Here is a 12,136-nt window from a genome sequence, read left to right as displayed (position 1 = left end):
AATAGGTCAATACTTTTGTGGCTGTTATTTTCTTATTTACTCTGGGGTGTGAGATTAATGGATGTCATGGTACTTGTATTTGAAGGTTTTGACCACAACAAATGAACTTCAGGACTAAGACTTCGTTTGGCACAAGAAAAAAGTTGGAGAGATAAGAGTAAGGAAATTAGTGAAGAATTATAGGACACATGATCATCTGATAGAAGAGAACAGAGAATGGAATGATGCATTTGTTGATTTCTCAAACCGGATTTTCAAAACAAAAAAAAAATTTGTACAAAAGTGTGGTATCGATCGAATCATATAAATTAAAATTTAATGCGATCATTATTTCATGTTAATTTAACTACAAAGATATTAAAGAGAAGAAGAAGAATTTTACCGTCACTCGATTATGACGTTAATTTTAAATTCCTCAAATACCATCTTGAGCTTTAAATTCTAAGAACACCACAGCTCTTTCTCAACGTATTTCCGGATCAACGTGAACTTGAATGAGTGGGCATTCTAATGAATTTTTTAACACATAAAATAAATAAATAAAAAGATCATTTATAGTTATCACTCACTTTTTTTAAAAGTACGTGACATCTCTCGGTAGCATTTTTCTCTTCTCACTTTTTTTTTTTCCTTACGCACGGCTTTTTTCTCTTTTGCAAGAGGAACATATACACTTTTTTCTTCCTCAATTTTTCCGTGCAGTTCCTTTTCTGAACTCCCACTATACGTGCTGTTGCACGTATTTTGTTTTGCTTTATGTGAGAAAACGTGTTAACTCTCCTTTTTTTTTTGGTTGTTAGAAACGTTCCTCCTACTACATATATATATATATATATATAGGAATTGTCTCCGGTCAGATACTTGAAAAGTCCGTGACCGGAACGTCAGTTGTATAATTCTACATAAATCGTATATATTTACATGTAAATTGTGTATATTTACATGTAAAGTCGTGTATATTTAATATGAAATACAACAAATTAGTCAATATACATATTTTCATGTATGTGTTCACTAATTGCTATAAAAAATACATGTTTTGAGGATTAATATACATTGTCATTTCTTATAACTTAACATGTAAATATACACGACTTTACATGTAAATATACACGATTTTCATGTAAATATATATACGCGATTTATTCAGAATTATACAATATATATATATGAGAGATGTGGAGAGATTAAGAGTGTAAGAAAATTTCTCTCTTTTTATAAAAGTGACTAGATTCATCTATATTAATTTAAAATAATTTTAAATTAATATACATATTAATTAATCAAATTAATTAATATGTATATTTAAAATTCTCAATTATATATTAACAAGTATAACCCAATATGATTTATAGTTCACATTACTCTTGTGGAGCCGCTGAGAGGAACTATAGACATTATAACTTTAAGCTCCAATAATTTTGACAATTAATTAATACCTTAATTAATATATCAAAATTATTAATTCCAAATTACTCCACTATAAATTTAGAATTGCACTTTTAAAATTATAAAATAGTTATGTTCACGGAATTTGTGTTGTCCATTGATATAGTCACTACATACAAATTAATCCTCCATAAACGGTTCATAATTAAAGTTAGGAATTTTCCGTTGACATCTTTAAATATATCTTTCTCCATAAATATCATTGATCCTCTAATGAATAATATATTTTATGATCTAATCATAAAATTGAGCGCTCTTATTATTCAAGTCTTGGATCAACACTTATGGTAACTGTCCATCTACTTCATTATGAAGGAATGGATTTGATCTTGTAAATTAATATTACCAGCTATTTATTTTACTATGCTCCTAATATACCAAGACTTTGACACTATTCATATGTGTCATTACTCAATATGTCAAAGAACATAATATCATAAAGAGGAGTCTATTAATTACTCATAATTAAGATTAATTCATATATGACCATCATTGATTAATATTGAATGCTCTATTTAATAACGGAATTTATTAAAGATTAATAATTAATCGTGTTTCGGTCCTATGTAATCATATTACATAAAGTGCTTTCATTCTAATAATCTCATTATTAACAATCTGGGATAAGATTGTTTCATTCAAAATGTAATGAACCGCACTAGTAATTTTAAATTAAACATCCCAACTTTAATTTATAATTACGGACAAATTTAGATTATTTTACTTCAAACATTATCTTTTGCATATAACACTTATATACAATGTTTAAAGTTACATCTAAAATAATCTAGGGATTTTTTTTATATTTATAAAACATCACCTGCATGCTTGAAAAAAATCTTCATTTTGTTAATAATTAGCAAAAATATTCACATTTTATTTAATTTATGGGCATATACCCAACAGTATTAGGTGAGAATGGAAGGGATAAGAAAAATGAATCTAGACCAAATACAATAAGAAAAAGATATATGCCTTCTCATCTTCCCACCTAGATTATATAAAACATTTTTTCTTTCTATTTCTTTTGTTTTACTTCTAATAACCAAACACAGCATAAGTGATTAGTGTTAGATACCTTAGACAGAAGCCGTACTCTGTATTTGAAATCCGTGCCTAACTAATCGTGAGGCAACCATTCTGCATGCTTGTATAAATTTGTATAAATTTTATTATAGCTTGCAAAATATGCTCAAATAATAACATTCTATGGTATGATCAGCTTTAGTGCATTAATTAAAGTCCCGTTTCTTTTGCTCTTTTCCATTTTGAGTAGGTCACATGAATCATGAATTCATGATGTTCCAAATTCAGAAGCTTATAAAAGTTTGTTTGCCCTTTCTTTATAAGAAAAGGCCAGCTGATGCCTCATATACATTTACATACAGATATATGTATATATTTATTCATTTTACTCAAACATCTCATACGTGTACTTGAAAGGGAAGTGGACTTTAATCTTTATGAATAATGGAACTAAATATTCAGGGATGAACTTGCTTGAAGCTATTCATGACTATATGAACCTCTGGTCCCTTACTCTCAAGCTGCTCATACTCAACAGCAAAGTCCACCGGTTTGTATTTTGCGGCCAATCTTAGAACTATGCATCCTGTGAATATAAAAATTCCTGCAAGTATCCAACTGAATTGCAAGTTAGCCAGTGCTCTCGCTCTCATATCTGCCTCTCTTGAAGCACACGTTACCGCTCCAAGCATGTCGTCACTGCTAATTCCCCCGGTTAAACGAATGGTACAGCCTGCAGGCACAAACTGTGGACACCACATCATTAACCCCATGTTCATAAACCAGCAGCCTTGGAATACAACAGAATTAGAAAGAACAAAAGCCGCCGAAAGACTGTTTGGGAAACAAGTTGCTGCCAAGGCTGCCAGCAAAGAGACAAACACTATGAGCTGCAAAAGCCAATGGTAGTGCCCTTCAATCCCAACATGGTCAGCAGAGTGGAAATGAAGAAGGAAAAGCTCTTGACCGAAAACGGATGCCACGAGAACTCCTACAACTCCCGAGAGGATGTGCAGCCTCTGAACCAACTCAGCACAAAGGGTAAACCCCGAAAATATGGTCAGGTGGAGGAACATAGTCGCGTGCTCAAAGCTGTCGAGCTTGAACGCAAAGTGAAGAAAAGGGAAGTCTAGAATTTGCATGATGATTGAAAATATGGAGAAAGTTAAGATGAAAAAAAGTTCCATGTGTTTGAATTTTGAAAGAGGGCTATTCCAAGGGTACCAAAACCTTATTGTGAAGTTAGCAGGTCCTTTGAAAAAATAGGATCTGATGGTGTTGATGCTGTGCCATAGGCCGAGGATGGTGAGAGCCAAACCCGGCACTATGTGCCCTATCATCGTGCCCATCGCACGCCTTGTCTCACAAATCAAGGTTGGTTCATGGCTATGGAACTTAAATACCAAAAGCATACATAGAATAGTAAAAGCCACAGATGTACATTATGGTGGTATACCAAGAACATTGGTGGATAATGTATGTGTTTCCACAAACAAAAGTTGAAGAAAATGACATATGACTTGCTGAGCATTTCACTCCCATTAACCATTGTAAAAGTTTGAAAAGAATGGGATATGAGCATTTCACTCAACGTACTCTAGCACACAATGATCATATTGGCTTGGATTATTGGGAAGGCTAAGTAAAGGACAAATTGCATGATCTTATTTTACATGTCTATTGATCGTTACCCCTGTTGTTTTCTTTAGCCTTGAGCAATCCTTATAGCTCCGCTATCTTGATGTTAAATGGGACAAGTCATTATATATGGTATGAATCTCTTTATGAATCTGTTAATGATGAAATAGACATAGCCTTGAGAATGGATGTATTTCCTAGCTCCACTAATATGTTGAGAAACTCTATGATGAGTGGGAGTGTATGGATAACACCGAGGCAGTAGTGTCTCAATTTTAGGATGAGACGGTCACTAAAATTAACTTTATGGAGAACGTTGTCGATAAATGCATATGTGTAAGGTCAGTGGGAGCAGTTGCATGTTTCTGTTTTTCATGTTGGTGACAGCTTGCTCGCACCTAATAATTCTGACCTGCTAGTTAAGACAAATAGCATGTCGCTTAGTCACTTTGGTTTGAGAATCTTGAAAAAGCCTCTTATGTTCTAGGCATGTAGATTCTCTGTGACAAGGATAAGTGCATTTTCTGGTCGTCTTAGAGAACCTATATTGTTCTTGTTTTGAACAGGTTCAGTATGCATTCTTGTTCTCCTAGTAAGCATTGTTTGTTAAAGTGACAAACTCTCAAAGGTGTAATGTCCTTATGGTGAAGTAAGAGAGATCAGATAAAATTGTCCCTTATGCTTGTGTGTTTAGCAACCTATGTATGCACACGTCTTATTATTGTGTTTGTTGTTGACGTGCAGATTCGACACTTGAGTAATTGTTGTTATTATCACTGAATTAATTGGATCTCGTGATGCCGATTAATCAGGCTACATAAATGATAAAAGGAGGAGCTACTTTGTTGAAAAATGTCAAATAGACACTTGTAGTGTTCCTTGACTATGATGCGGAGTATGTGGCGTATCGTGAGGCTATTTGTGTGATGTGATTGTGGAACCTTATTTTAGCATTAGGAGTAGTTCACTCTATTTCTGGACTGGCTGAAGCTGTATTGTGAAAGTTCCATAATAGTATATTTCTCTTAAAACACCAGGAACATTGTCCGCTCAAGCATAATAATGGTGTGTTCTATATTTTAAAGAAAAATTGTAAAAAGGCCTCATTGTTATTGAAAACACACCTATAAACAACATGTTGACATTCCACGAAATACTTACATATTTGGTGTTTTAAGAACACGCATCCCACTTGGGACTGTAAGTCACGATTTATAGCCTGTTTGGCATTGTTTCTTGGAAGCTGTTTTTTTATTTCTCGAGTCCAAAATGTGAGTATTTGGATTATTTTTCAGAAAAGATTTGGTTACTTAGAAAAATTGCCAATCAAAGCACAAAAGTCACCTTCTGAAAAAACTCTTCTAGTAAGTCTTTAAACTCGTGCCTTTTAATTTGCTTATTAGAAGATTCAAATATCATGTTTGTCTCATTAAGCACTTTTAAAAATATAGTTATGAACACTAACTAAAAAGTCTCTCCTCTTCTAATGCTTAAGAAAAGCATAAACAAAAACAATGCCAAACGAAGCTTAAAGTGTATGTTCATCACATTAAAGTCAAGAAAATGTACAAAGATGAAAACATTAGTATGATTCTTTTTTATTCCGTATGCGGTCCTAGTAGATTGTCAAAGTGGCTCACTGAGCCATCGACATGACAAAAACATTGATCCCTTTTTTTTTCCAGAAAAAAAAAAAAAATAGAGGGGATCGCACTAAAGTTTTGAGAATCAAAGGCCTGACTCTTCAACCCCACGAGAGCCACTAGCTTTTTTTCCTATCTCAACGTCTCTGCATGTAGTGGAGAGTGAAGTGTTTCCAATTTATATTATTGTGGCAAATAATGATTTTCCCATTACTTTAGGAGATTCAAATGTCCAACCTTCTTCAACTAAACTATTACTAATGGTTTGCTAAAAAAAAAAAAAAAAAAAAAAAAAAAAAAAAAAAAAAAAAACTACTACTAATGATGAAAAAGTAGTAAGATATATTCTTGGTATATTACCTTGCCACGTTGGCAGATGCGTGAAGAGTGTGCTTGTGGTTTTTGAGCCAATTCCACTAGGAAAAGTAGATTTACAAAACCTGAAAAAAAAAAAAAAAATTACAACTTATTACTTATAACTCGTGTCCATTTATTTTCTACACACTCTCATCTTTAAAAAGTCACTATAAGAAAATTACGTGGCATATCACAAAATTTACATATATTCTGATTTATGTCACAACTTCGTCATGATTTAAATCTATATCATGTTTTTGTTGATCTTTGATTAGTCTACTTGTGTGGCACAAATCTGAAACTCCAATATCAGTTGTATATATCCGAAAGTGAGATTTTTTTTTATGCGATTCCTCAAAATTTCTCTAGTTATCATCACGAATTACCTATCAAGCTTCCATCTACCTCTTTTTAATAACACTTTTAAGGGGTTAAGCTTAGTTAATTGCTGTTTTAAAAGCAAAATTCCAATTACCAAGTGCACAAAACACAAAATTTCCATCAAACCATTATTTAACGGGCTTTTTTTTTGAAAGGATTTAACGGGCATTTTGGATTATAGTTAAGTACTAATAATATCATTACAACAAAACTATCTTTTAATAACGATTAATTATAGCGTTTTTAAAAAAACGTTACCTCAGTTTAATATAATAGCGTTTATAAATAATTATAATATGTTTGTGTATATATATATATATTAAAAGTTCATAAAATTTTGACTAGTTTATTATATATATATATATATTTAAATATATACTAATGTACACGTTAGAATGGCATTGGGCGGGTAGTGAAAAAATTTTCCTGAAAATCTCAAAATTCCCGCTCATTCCTTTTCTTAGAAATCTCAAAATTCCCGCTCCTCCCTCCTTTTTTTTTTTTGTTTGATTTAGCTTTCCCCTCTTCCCATCTTCCACCACTCCGCCGAATCCCATATGAATTGAACATAAGAAAAAAAAAAACCTCATTCGTCTCTTCCTCCAATCTGTCGAATCCCATTCGAACAAGGAAAAAAAAAAAACATTGACGCATCATGTTTTTTTTAGAGAGAGAACGAGAGAAAGAACAGTAGAGAGAAAAATGGGGTTGAGGCCGGCGGGCCGACGCGTTGCCGGTTCGTTTGCTGCCGTTCGTTGTCGGAGGGCCGTCGCCGGCCGATCTTCATGAATATGGGGTTTGTGCCGCCAGGGGAGGGGGTTTTGGCTGGGACCGGAGATCGTGAGAGTTGCTGCAATGGAGGACCTCATCATGGTCGACTTATGTCCAGAGCTCAAGGGGGAAGAGCTGCCGTCATGCGAGGCGGATGTGGGATGCTCAGAACTCCCCCGGGAACGAAATGGGTTGGCAAGGGGCGGGATTGTTTCCTTGGGCGTCAGAGTCTTTGCAAAGATTTTGGTGAGTGTTTCTACTATTGCGTGATTTTCTTTGGCTTTTGATTTGCAATTTGTTTGTACGTCGTTTAGTTGTACATCACAAACCTATTTTATGCCTTGAATTTCTGGGCTTCTTGAGCCATGAACCGTAGTTAGATTCCTGGGCTTCCTTGTTTCCACGTCTAGGGAGAAAAAACCTGCAGATGTGGTATGATTTTCGAAGAGCAACCAGGATTGCAAGTGGTCAAAGAATGTTGTTCCCTCGCTTCAATAATTAACAATGCCGATAAATTGGTTTCACTTTATTACCTCCCAGACTATTAAGCACCGGCTGAGTCAGTTACTCTGCGATTCTCGAAGAATGAATGCTCATGTTTTTAAGCTTCTGCTTCAAGGGTCCCCAACAGAGGTTTGCGTGAAGGATTGTTCTTGGCTAACAGAGGAAGAGTTCACAAAATGTTTGCAGAACTTTGATCCGAGCAACTTAATGGTATGCTCTTTCATTGCTTGATGATGCTTGCCCTTGTTTAAAACTACTAATATTTTTATAAAACTAAAAATTACCAATTCTTTTGGTGACATGACAGCTCTATTATTCTCCATAGCATTACCATATCATATCATATCATTAATCCTGTTTTTTTAGTGTTGTTTTGGTTGAATCTTTTTTTATTTGGAAGAAGTAAATCTATCTCTTCTAGTTTGGAAGGCATGTACTATTGAAGAAGTAAATAATTGGGTGGTAGCATAATCGAGTAGCTAAGTGACTGTCTAGTCGATAATGATTGACATTGACTTTCGAAGCCTACATGGGTGTTGAACAAAAACATTGTCCTAGCTGAATTTGCTGCAACAGATGGACGTTGTCTAATTTGTAAAAGGAAATAGGGTGGATTTTCTGAAGGACATTTGACGTTTGGCAAAAACTCCAAGATTGTTTACTCTAATGGATGCAATCTGTTTTGCGTAAGAGTGGTGCAGTCTAGTGCTTGCTCTTTGTTGTACATCACAAAGCTTCTTTTTTTTATTGAAGCAGGGAAGAAAGGTTTTTAAACGATGACAATAAATTTGTAAAATAAATTCAACCTGCTAGTCTTAAAAGAGAAAAAAGAAGGGAAAGAAAAAATAGTTGGATTGAATTCTCATTGGTATATTTTCGCCCATTGTTTGTGTCAATTTTGTGTTTGCTATGTTATTCTTATGGGGCATGTGTTATAGGTCTGCAGATTCTTGTCTTCATTGTTATTTTTCTCTTTCTATATAAGCTGGATTTTATTCTCTTTTTTCAATTAGGTGTTATTTTTCAGCCCCTGCACTTAGATCTCCCAACCTCACCAAGTGCTCCCTTCTCACCTCCTCGAGTATTGACACCTTAGCTAACTCATTGGGTTTGATCCTGAGAGCTGTATCTTGATCTACACTTAGAAAGCTGAAGGATGAGATTACAAAGGTAAGAATGTGGTTATATAAGATGCTTCTAATGTTTCTTTTTGGAGAGTGTATGAATGAAAATGCCCTTTCTTTTGTGGTTGGTATTGTTAATTTATTGGAAATTGGGATGTGGAGTTTTGTCTTTCTTATTGGTCAATGTTATTCAATCACTAAAAATATTGTATGTCTTTCATAATTTTCCCTTACTTTTAGTCTATTTTGATGTTTATATTCCCTTACTTTCTTTGCATTCTGTTTTGATATACAAGGTCGGGAGATGCTGGCTTTTTTATTTGAGTTTGTGTTTTCTGAATTTCACTTTGCTTGTGAATTGCCTACTTCTTGTTTGAGTTTGGTAACATGATTATTTGAGGATCTCTCTCTCTCTCTCTCTCTCTCTATATATATATATATATATATATTTATATGATTGTGATCTACAATTTTTGGACCAAATGCAGTTAGAGTGTGGGTGGATGTAGCAAAAAAACCGGATGCTTTCTTGTGGAGGCCAACGAGTGATATGAGTACCATTGAAGAATGTGATCTACAATTTTTGGACCAAATGCAGTTAGAGTGTGGGTGGATGTTGCAAAAAAACCAGATGCTTTCTTGTGGAGGCCAACGAGTGATATGAGTACCATTGAAGAAGCAATTTCAAGTAATGTGGCTTGGCCTGCTAATAAAATTTTAAAGGGGTATGTGGAATCTCTACTAGTTGTAAATTTATTTTAAACAAAACATTATATGATTGTGATAGTTTTTTTCTCTTCGGGTTTAAATGTAGGTAATGAAGACTTATGCTTTCTCCAACTATCTACATACCAATACATGTAAGCCATGCTCTCTATCTTACAAGTTTAACATTAAATTTTTATCTAGTGCATCATTGAAGTCATGTTTCCTCTAACTCACTAGCTACAAAATATCTAATGGAAGCCACCATGGAAAGTTAAGCCATGCTCTCTATCCAATGAGAGCCACGGTTAAGCCATGCTCTCTATCTTACAAGTTTGGCAATTGAAAAAAGATGATACCATGGAAAGTTAATGAGTTTTTGGTGTCGTCTACTCTACCTTGGCCGGAAAATGTTATTTTTCAAAAGAAAGAAAGATATGTATATAGTTAGTTGCTATCTTTCACTCTCAATTGTTGACATAATCAATTAGAAGAAGAAAAATGAGAGCCACGGTTAAGCCATGCTCTATATATATATTTGCTGACCATTTTTAGCAATATACAAAGATATGTTGAGAAAGCTCCAAATCTCATCTTTTGTTACCTTTCTCATATGAGAATACTTTATGGTTATGTTTCTAACACATTGGAGTACCTATTATACTTTTCTAATTATACAGGTTAAACAGTGGAGAGGACTTTTTTATTGAAACATTTTGTCAAGATAGAAGGATTTACTTCACCATTGCACTTAGACGTTTTGGAGATGACTTATTTATTTTCTTTACTTGTTTTGAATGTTAAGGTTTTGGACACTGTATGAATTATGTTGTAGACGTAATTTTATTGATAGCTTGGTAGATACTGATAACAATTGATATGTTGAATGTTTTTATGTTTTAATTTGAATGTTCCTATTTAGATATATCACATATCTCGGAATTATCATTTATTTGAATGAATTCAAAAGGATATCAATAATAATTTTAAAAAGTTACAATAGTATGAACATAATAAGGAAAAAAAGTTATTAATCTGTATCGTAGCTGTGCTAAAGAGCTGTAAGAGGATGAAAATAACTTTTCCTACACGTTATAATACTTTAATTCTATAACGTTTTTTATAACTCTCTTGAAATGTTATGTTTTCTTAGGATTTAAAATAGCGCCCGTTGTCTTAGCGTTCTAAAAAGCGCTATCAATGATTAATAGCGTTTTTCGTCAGCTATGAAAGACCTTTTGTGCCTTTTGTGGTGTAGTGTATGTAGTATTTACATGTCATGTGTTTGGTATGTTTATTATAAGCTTTGCTTTGCATCCACAAGCGGAATAAAGCGACAGAAGTGTCGGCATTCTGCACGTTGATTGGCGCCAGACAACGATGTATGCCAATTATTGGAAATGACCAAATCCGAATATGGACCAAATAATTTGAGAACAACATTCAACCTCTCGTCCGTACTGCAAATATAATGGATACAATAGACCACAACTCACAAATTTTTTTCCTAAATATCATAAGAAATGGTTGTATCGAATTTCTTCAATAGTATAATGACATTTACAGTGACAAACGTGACGTAACGAAATTAGTGAATCTGTATAAAATTTTTAGTGGGATTTGTGTTTTTATTTTTCGTTCATTGTTTTTCATTCTCGGTAATTTATTTAGGTTTTAGCCTACATATCCTAACAAAGATATGTTAATATCTTCTTTGATGTTTAGCAAACTCAACATGCAGAAGAGATAAAATCATTTTGATACCATGTGTTATAGCGAAACATACTCTTGGTAATCTGTATTTTTTATAATTTTAAAACGGTATATCGATTTTTTAAAAACATATTCTTGGTACCCTGAAGCTGATTTTTGAGATAAAAAATGACTTCAATGCCCTTCTATTTAATTAACTAAAAATTCATAAATTTAGACAAAAAACCTTGAACTTTTTTGTTGTTGTTTTCTTTTAAATATTTCAATTGTTTAAAAATATTTTTCATATTTTTTTAAAATAATATTGATTTCTATTTAATTAACACGAATGGTAGTTTAGACATTATATGTCTTAAAAATTAACTTTAGAGTACTAAGAAGATATTTTTAAAAACGTCGAAGTACCATTTTAATATTATAAAAAACACAAAGTATCAAGAGAATGTTTCGCTATAATACAATATATCAAAATGATTTTATCCCTATGCACAATTATTTATTTTGCTTCCTTTTTTTTCGTTTTTCCTTCAACCATTGTTTTTTCTGCTTTTCTTTTTTTCCCTTTCCTTTCTTTCATTGTATCTTTTTCCTTTCTTGTTTTTTTTTTTTTTTTTTTTTTTTTTTTTTTTTTTTTTTTTCAGGTACCACGAAAAAAGTAAAAGCAGGAGAAGGTAAAGTAGTTAAATAATTAAAATAAATCGTACATCTATGTATTTATTTTCTTATTGATTCGTACATGTTATAATTGGCACAGCAATCAGGCTACAATATGCGCGAAGCTTATCTAGATGCATGCATTATTTGTGGATATAAAAGATGTGATAG

General features: G+C 33.1%; 2 protein-coding genes across 6 annotated transcripts; one reads left to right on the top strand and one right to left on the bottom strand.

The window, feature by feature from the left end:
* Positions 1-2,933: 2,933 nt before the first annotated feature.
* LOC21409631 (transmembrane protein 45B) lies at positions 2,934-3,824 on the bottom strand. The gene has a single exon (XM_010097960.1). It carries the CDS (start codon positions 3,822-3,824, stop codon positions 2,934-2,936), a length of 891 nt encoding a protein of 296 aa, XP_010096262.1.
* Positions 3,825-6,999: 3,175 nt separating this feature from the next.
* On the top strand, positions 7,000-10,327 carry LOC21409630. 5 transcript variants are annotated; one of them, XM_024165567.1, is made up of 4 exons: positions 7,000-7,511; positions 9,492-9,618; positions 9,708-9,753; positions 10,279-10,327. In XM_024165567.1, exons 1-3 carry the CDS (start codon positions 7,280-7,282, stop codon positions 9,709-9,711), a joined length of 363 nt encoding a protein of 120 aa, XP_024021335.1. In that variant the 5' UTR covers positions 7,000-7,279; the 3' UTR covers positions 9,712-9,753; positions 10,279-10,327. The 5 variants fall into 5 exon arrangements, 3 of the variants coding, with proteins under 3 accessions (XP_024021335.1, XP_024021333.1, XP_024021334.1); XM_024165565.1 differs by lacking the exons at positions 9,708-9,753; positions 10,279-10,327 and adding exons at positions 7,806-7,979; positions 8,797-8,939 and having other exon boundaries at positions 9,492-9,543; XM_024165566.1 differs by lacking the exons at positions 9,708-9,753; positions 10,279-10,327 and adding exons at positions 7,806-7,979; positions 8,783-8,939 and having other exon boundaries at positions 9,492-9,543.
* Positions 10,328-12,136: the final 1,809 nt, after the last annotated feature.

This window comes from Morus notabilis, unplaced genomic scaffold (assembly GCF_000414095.1).
Source record: "Morus notabilis unplaced genomic scaffold, ASM41409v2 Scaffold115, whole genome shotgun sequence".
Taxonomy (NCBI): domain Eukaryota; kingdom Viridiplantae; phylum Streptophyta; class Magnoliopsida; order Rosales; family Moraceae; genus Morus; species Morus notabilis.
This window is presented reverse-complemented; position numbering and strand designations above follow the sequence as displayed.

Excerpts from the sequence above, each read along its gene's own strand:
- LOC21409630 (XM_024165565.1), top strand. The coding sequence starts at position 7,350 with ATGGAGGACCTCATCATGGTCGACTTATGTCCAGAGCTCAAGGGGGAA. Across the intron at positions 7,512-7,805 it reads GAGTCTTTGCAAAGATTTTG|ACTATTAAGCACCGGCTGAG; the intron begins GTGAGTGTTTCT and ends ATTACCTCCCAG. Across the intron at positions 7,980-8,796 it reads TTGATCCGAGCAACTTAATG|CCCCTGCACTTAGATCTCCC; the intron begins GTATGCTCTTTC and ends GTTATTTTTCAG.
- LOC21409631 (XM_010097960.1), bottom strand. The coding sequence starts at position 3,824 with ATGGGCACGATGATAGGGCACATAGTGCCGGGTTTGGCTCTCACCATC.